We start from the raw sequence: 7721 nt of genomic DNA, 5'->3' as shown, positions 1-7721 counted from the left end.
ATCATTGATCCTTTTGGATTTTCTAGTTGTTATTCTTGACCTAAGATTGCTCGTGGCCCAAAATTCATTTAGGCCTTGAATTCCTCATGGCCCAATATACATTTTGACAGGACAAATCTAACCATTCCATCAAGAGCTTGAAAATGGATGGTGAACGAACATTAAATGGACAACAATATTCAAATAATGATTGGATGATATGATCAAAATCAGATTGATTAGATAAGTAGATAGTCCTCTCTAGGCCATTACCAAGGGTAATTATGGACCAAAAAGAGATGGGTAGCCAGTCCTCTCTTGGCCATTACCTATACCATAATTTGCTAAGAGAAGAAGTCTTTTCTATAACTGATGCAGAGCAGGTCACGAACACTTTCATGTCCAAGATGGACCAGAGAAGGTCCGATCGGAGGCGGAGGTGATCTAGATCGTCAAAACCTTAAAATAGGCGTATCTCGCAAACTGGAATGAGTTATTCGACATGCCATTTATGATTTTGGGGTATGAGAAGCTACTTTAGCCACCCAACCCTGCTACGCCAAGTTGCCCATACCAAATTTGCCAGATTCCATCAGATCGACAATCGAAAATCCATTTTATTTCCATTTTTACTATTTATAGTAATTTTTAGTTCGATCATAACTTTTTAGCCTTTGAGAATAACATTATTAAGCCAAATAGGACACTTACTATTTTTTGGCCAAAAACCATGAAGTCTAGTAGGAATTATGACTATCTATAAATAGTAAGTTTATTATTTATAGTAAGTCACAAATTTTAGGGAGTTTGAGTTGGAGTTTGATTCTGAAACTTTTTCGTAGGTTTGATATCACTATTTAAAGGATTGTAGATTCATTTTTATCATCTATATATCAACTTTTGAATTTTTAAAATTTATTTTTCCTTGTGGATTCGAGTATGTGAGGAGTCCAGAGAAGCCATTAGGAATCCCGACCCCTTGGGTGGAGGTGGAATTTTTAGAATTGACAACAGGTCCTTTATTTTTGGCTTCTCCTTTGGCTATGGCGAAGGTTCCAACAACCTGACAGAACTTCGAGCGATTCATGATGGGATGATGATTTGTATTCAGAAGGGGCTGACCAAGGTCATGGTAGAATCAGACTCCAGATTGGTGATTGGCATTCTGGGGGGCCATACAAAGGTTCCGTAGAGATGGAAACCATGGATAACTAGAATTAACTGCTTAAAACAGCTAGGCAATTTTTTCTTCTCGCACACACTTAGGGAAGGCAACGGTCCCGCGGATGGGTTGGCTAGGGAAGGGAGCCGAAATCAGTCAGTTGCGCTGTTCCTCCACTTACCTTCACTCCCGCCTCAGGTCCGGGGTCTCATCTTTCTGGACAAAGTCGGATTAGGAACGCTCAGATATGTTTCTTAGTTTCCTTCGGGTGCAGACTCCTTTTTGTTGCTTTAAGTCTCCTTGTATATTGGTGTTTACCTTACGATAGGTCCCCTCAAATTTTTTTATAGCTGGGGGACTTGAACGACGCCCTTTAAGGAGAAGGTTGTACATCCTCTTTTTAACGAAATGAAACTTCCGTTCCCCTAAAATAATAATAATAACAATAATAATTTTATTTTTTTAAAAAAAAAGGTCCAGAGAAGCACCATGGATTCAGAGTAGTTATCCTCCTGAAGAAGACACTGATAGACCTTATCACGTCCATCCATGCGTCAATAACTTACCGTAGTTTAGATACAAGGGCATGCCCTTTACTTAAAATTTTTTTTTAAAAAAAAATTACCCTAATTTGCCATAATTGAGGTAATTTTCGTGATTTACTTTCATATACCATCGATTTTACCTAATTCACCTTATTTGGATGAGCATATGCATGTATCTTGATTAACATGGTAGCATTTAGCAAATTCCCGTGATTTAGAGTACAACACACTTGCATTTTACTCATATTAAAAGATTCTATGACATAATATCGTAAGTCATATCATGTTTACCACTAATGCAGTTTAATAAGAGAAATTTTCAATATAATCATAGAATGCTAAGTATACCATGTTTCACCATCTATTCCGCTAACGTCTCACATGTACCGTTCATCCTAGCCATGCAAAATGTGGAAACTGTCATGAAGATCACCTAGCACAGAAATCAGGCCGATCCACTGATCCATTGGGCCACAACCGTACCTTAGGTAAGAATGTCCCCTTCCCATCGATTTCAATGGTGTGGCCCAGATAATGAGTGGACAAGCCTGATTTTTGCACCAGTTGATATTCGAGACGGTTCTCATGGCCCACAGCTGGCCATCCCGTACATGTAACGCATTGGCAGGAGAAAACATGCAGATGACTGTAGGTAATCATTCCTCTTCAAAAAATACTAATCCAATTCTACCCCATTGTTTTACCTACATTATGCTATCGCCCAGTCGATAGAACACTACATGATATGGAAGATTGGGAAGAAGAAGCCGGTGGAGGAAGCGGCAGTGAGGGTGCATGGTACATGGCGACGGGGAGCTTGTTAGGAAGATTTGGCAATTCAGCTTCAAAATCAAGAACTTTCATGACTTGCTTAATGGAAGGCCTTAAACCAGGGTCCGGATGAGCACACCACAGCCCAACAATCATCAAACACTCCATCTGTTTGGTGTCGTAGTGCATGCTTAATCTCTCATCGGCGGCATCGACAAGCCTCTGATCCCCGTAAAGCTCCCAAACCCACTCCACCAACCTCACCATAGATTCCCCATCCTTGAGCTCCAATGCTTTCCTCCCACAAGCGATTTCCAACGCCACGACACCGAAGCTGAATACATCCGATTCTTTGCTAGCCTTGCCCGTGCTAATACATTCTGGCGCTAAGTATCCCAACGTCCCAGCTGGAACTGTTGTCTGCTGCCCCAGCTCATGGTCCATGAGCCTAGCTAGCCCAAAGTCCCCAAGCTTGGCATTGAAGCTTGAATCCAGCATCACATTGCTTGATTTGATATCACGGTGCACCACACACTGCTCCCATTCTTCATGTAAATAGAGCAATGCCGAGCCTAGCCCGAGAGCGATCTTATATCTCATCGCCCATGTGAGAGAGCTCTTCTCGGTGAAGAGATGGTAATCAAGGCTTCTGTTTGGCATGAACTCATAGACAAGCAGGAATTCTCCCCGGTCGTGGCACCAGCCGATCAGTTGCACCAGATTCCGGTGCCGCAACCGGCTAATGATCTTGACTTCGGTTATATACTCCCTTTTCCCTTGTTTGGACCCTCTTGAGATTTTCTTGACGGCCACTGGCAGTCCTTGATCACTCAAGAACCCTTGATAGACAGCCCCAAATCCTCCTTGCCCAAGCTTCCCGTCATTTGAAAAGTTCTTGGTAGCAGAAACCAGTTCTTGGTAAGTAAAACGCTTTGGTCCAACTCCTCTCTCTAAATCACCATTTATAGATGTGAAATTCACCATCTCCTCATCTCCTTCCTTTGTTCTAATCCTTTTCCTTCTCAGAATCATCCATCCAGTGGCCACCCCGCTAATCAACGCACCCAGAGAAAGGACCAACATGCCCACCCATAAAGCCTTCCCATCTCTCTTTCTATCCTTCGTTGATAGCGTCGAACTAAATTCCCATGAATGAATAATATGCCGCTCTTGATACACACCTGTCGCTGCTGAGAACCCGATCGTCACCCACTCTGGCAACACCTTCCTCAAATCGACATCATAAGAAAGATTAGAATTCGCGCGAAACATAGGATTCTTTTCGTAGCTCAAGAAAACATTCAACTTCTTAGTACTAGCATTATAACTAATCCAAGCATTAGCGACAGTCCCACTGTGACTGGTAGCATTCCAATTCATGTATGTGATGGATTCGATCGAATTAATGTTGATCCCAACATGTTCGGTCGGTGGGTCCCACTCACCATTCGGAGTAGAATCAAATTCGACGGTGATGATCCGATTCTGGGATGTGGAGTAGAATGTGGTGGTGTTAAACAGGCCCAGGAATCCACCTGCAGAGTTAGGTGGGATTCCAAAACCAACAGGAGCAAGGAAGAAGGCAAACCCACTGCCGTATTTAGAAGAGTTAAGGGTATCGATGGTGAAGGAGAAATGGGTGGTGAAGTCGGAGAGGTTTCGGGTGGTAGAGTCCCAAAGGCGCACCGGCCGAGCAAATGTGGCTCGGCCTACACGGCATGTGTAATCGGCCCGGTTGAGTTCAATGGCTTCATTGAAAGATGCCGCATCACCTTCGTAGAGAATGTCTGGTGCACCGGAGTCGAAGCGAGAGATCTTGAATTCAATTGAGTTTGTAGTGGGGAGGAGGATTGAGAATAGAAAGAGAGAGAAAATGAAGGTATTTAGAGATTGCTTTGAAATTCTTTGGTAAAATGACATGGTTGAGAGAGAGAGAGAGAGGTTATGGAAATGGTGTATGCATTATAGGAGCTGTATGTGTGAGTTGAGAGAGATGTTATGGAAATGGCGTATGCATTATAGCAGCTGTGTGGGTGAGAGAGAGAGAGAGCTCACGTAAATGGTGTGTGCACCATAGCGCCTTTTTATACGTGAATTCAAGAAGGCATTGCTGGTATGATAATCTTCATTAGTGTAACTCTCCTAAGAAACATTTCTTAATGAATAAATTATTAGATACAGTGCCTGGATCATAACTTGTGATACAGCTATTTTTCCCGGCAACAAGTCACATTTGTCCATGAAAGAGGTGGGCCACATCATGATTTTCACCTGATATTAAAATCACTCCGATCCATTCATTGATCAGGACAAAACATAAAATCAATGGACAGCTAATTATAGGATTAAGACATTGCTGGCATGATAATCTTGATTAGTGTAACTTTCATGCGAAACACTTCTTCTTCAAAAGAAATGATCTCCAACGGGCATGTATCATAACTAACTATACAACTATTTTTCCGGGCAAACATATCAGGTATGTAGAATATTCAATGTGTGAAAAATGTGGGGCCCAACCTTGATCACCACCTGATATCAAAATAAATCGGATCCAGTTATAGATTGGGACATAAGATCCAAATCAATTGACAGCCAATGGTATGACTAATTGTACTGGCGTGGACCATCCAATGAATGGATTAGTCTGATTTCCATCTTACGTGTTAAACATGGTGCGGCCCACCTTTTTCATGGATTGGATATTATTCAAATGCCACGTGGAACAGTCCGATGTGCATATTAGGTGATAATCATAATACAGCTGCCTTATCTGGTCTTTTTCTCTTTGTTAATTGCCAGAAAAATAGGTGTAGTTATTCTTCCATTCTCCCGACGTAGACTTCAAAACTACTCAGCCGCTCCCACGCTTTCAATCCTAATTATATTTTAATTTAGTAAAATAGGAATTCTTTTGTACTCTGGCCGAGTTTGATAGATGATACACAGGCAATTAAAATTTCTTACAAACTGCATAAGTGGGATACAAGTAATTCAAATAAAACTGTCCATATTAATTTTACTATTTTAGATCTACTGTGGATCAAATATTCACTTATTTGGTTATCTAATTAGTTAGATTATTGTGTGGCTATTGAATGGTTAACAAAGAAAGTATGAAATTGCTTATTTCAAAAAACCAAGTGACCACCTATCACAGGTTAATATGGTTCAACCAATCTGATTTTGGCTTTCACTTAGGGGCCGTTTGGATCATAAGTTTCTTAAGCTACTTATCTTAGTTTCTACTTAGTAAACAACATACTTATTAGCTCCTCTCTTTCGTTTCTCATTAGTTTCTCTTAAGCAACTTATGAAAAATAAGGAAACCTAAAAAAGTTAACTAATATAATTAAAAACTTTTAAGTAAAAAAGTTAATTATAATTAATCATAAACTAAACTTATTTTTTTGAAATAAGTCACTTATTTACTACAGTAAGTAGAAAAATAACTTATTTGGCAGCATCCAAATGGTTTTTTAGGGAGTGGATAATAAGTTACTTATCTTAGTTTCTACCTATTAAACATATAAGTATATTTAGTGGACAACATATTTATTAGCTTCTCCTCTCTTTGGTTTGAGGCATATTTTCAACAATTTATGAAAGATAGAAAAGTTAAAAACATTAATTGATATAATTAATTAATTTTAAGTAAAAAAATTAATTATAACTAATCATAAACTTGTTTATCTTAAATAAATTATTTCTCTACCGCTATGAGTAGAAAAAGTAACTTATTTAGTAATATCCAAACGTAGCCCTATCGGTTAACATATTCCACGTGTACCATACTTAAGTGCCTGAGTATCAAGCATCATAGCAGCCAGGGGCTGAGAGTAGTTCAAAGAATCAAAATGCTCACCTAAAGAAACAAAGAGTCGTTACTCGTGATTCAGGGACTGGCCCTTTTGTGCGAGTGTACGGAATAACGTGTCACAGATCCATGTGTAGGGAATACTTGATCCAGATCCGAGCCGTTCATAAGGTAATTGTGAGCATGCCATGGACCAGCTATAATATTCGTCCGCTAATCAGGAAGTTAACACTTTTATGACTAAAAGGACAGTTAAAAAGTCCAGTAAAAATTCAGTATACATGTGTGGCTCATTTGACCAGTGTACCATCCTGATTTTTGGTACATGGCATGTTCACAGGTCATCCTACCTTATGAATGGCCCAGATCTCTGACACGTACGCGGTACACACAGATCTCGGATCATATTTCGCCGCCCATTGAATCACAGCCCGGAAAGAAAGGACGCGGATTGCGTCCTACCCCCGCCCGGACGGCAATCCGTCCGGGCAGGGTTCTATGGGGCCCACCGTGATGTAAGTATTTTATCCACGCCGTTGATCGTTTTTTTCAGATTAAGTTAAGGTATGAGACAAAATATGAGATAATTCCAGGACTTAAGTGGACCACAAAGTAGGGATTGAACGTTCACCATTAAAAACTTCTTGGGAGCTGGAGAAGCTTCGGATCAAGCTGATATCTGTGTTTTCACTTCATCGAAGTCTACATGACCTTATGAATAGGTTGTATGGTAAAAACACAAAAAGGTGGCCCTTAGAAAGGTTTCAACGGTGGTTGTCATTATCAATGCAGCTTCCTTTGGTGTGGTCCACTGGAGTTGTGGACATGCTCCTTTTTTAGGCTTATGACTTACAATGATATTATAAAAGCGATGAACGTATAATTACATCACGATGGGCCCCACAGAGCCCTGCCCGGACGGATTACCGTCCGGGCGGGGGTAGGACGCGATCCACGTCCGAAAAGAAAAACAGATCATAGCGTGCCGAAACCAACAATGGAGGTGCACGTGAAGAGCGCGGAGACGGATACTGCGGTGGTCCCAGAAATTTTTCGGTGGATCCTTCTCTGTTGAACAATCATGCAACGTTCCTTCCACTCTTTATACGTGGCATTAAATTGGATAATCGGGACCGTCCATCTGGTGGCCAATAGAACTGATTGCCTTCATTTTGAGAACAACACTGTTTTTAATTTCCTAGCCATCCGATCATTGGCCTTCAAACTGACGGTATAGAAAATAACCGTGGTTTACATTAGCTAGAATCATCTGATCAGTGTGACTTTTGAATGGTGGGCCACCCACAGTTGGGGCCTCTCGATGGATGGTCCTGATTCACTATCTCCCCATCTGTGAATGGAGGTATACTAGTTTGCATGGAAGGTCAATAAGGACTGGTCACTGGATCATCTTTCTTGACGTATAGGAAGACTGGGACATGCCAAC

General features: G+C 40.9%; 1 protein-coding gene across 1 annotated transcript; it reads right to left on the bottom strand.

Moving 5' to 3' along the window:
* Positions 1–1983: 1983 nt before the first annotated feature.
* LOC131229281 (L-type lectin-domain containing receptor kinase IX.1-like) lies at positions 1984–4474 on the bottom strand. Its single transcript, XM_058225189.1, has one exon. It carries the CDS (start codon positions 4375–4377, stop codon positions 2401–2403), a length of 1977 nt encoding a protein of 658 aa, XP_058081172.1. The 5' UTR covers positions 4378–4474; the 3' UTR covers positions 1984–2400.
* Between the last annotated feature and the right edge of the window lie 3247 nt (positions 4475–7721).

Source organism: Magnolia sinica, chromosome 16, assembly GCF_029962835.1.
Source record: "Magnolia sinica isolate HGM2019 chromosome 16, MsV1, whole genome shotgun sequence".
In the NCBI taxonomy this organism is placed as follows: domain Eukaryota; kingdom Viridiplantae; phylum Streptophyta; class Magnoliopsida; order Magnoliales; family Magnoliaceae; genus Magnolia; species Magnolia sinica.
The sequence above is the reverse complement of the archived record's forward strand: the minus strand, read 5'-3'. Positions and strand labels throughout refer to the sequence as shown.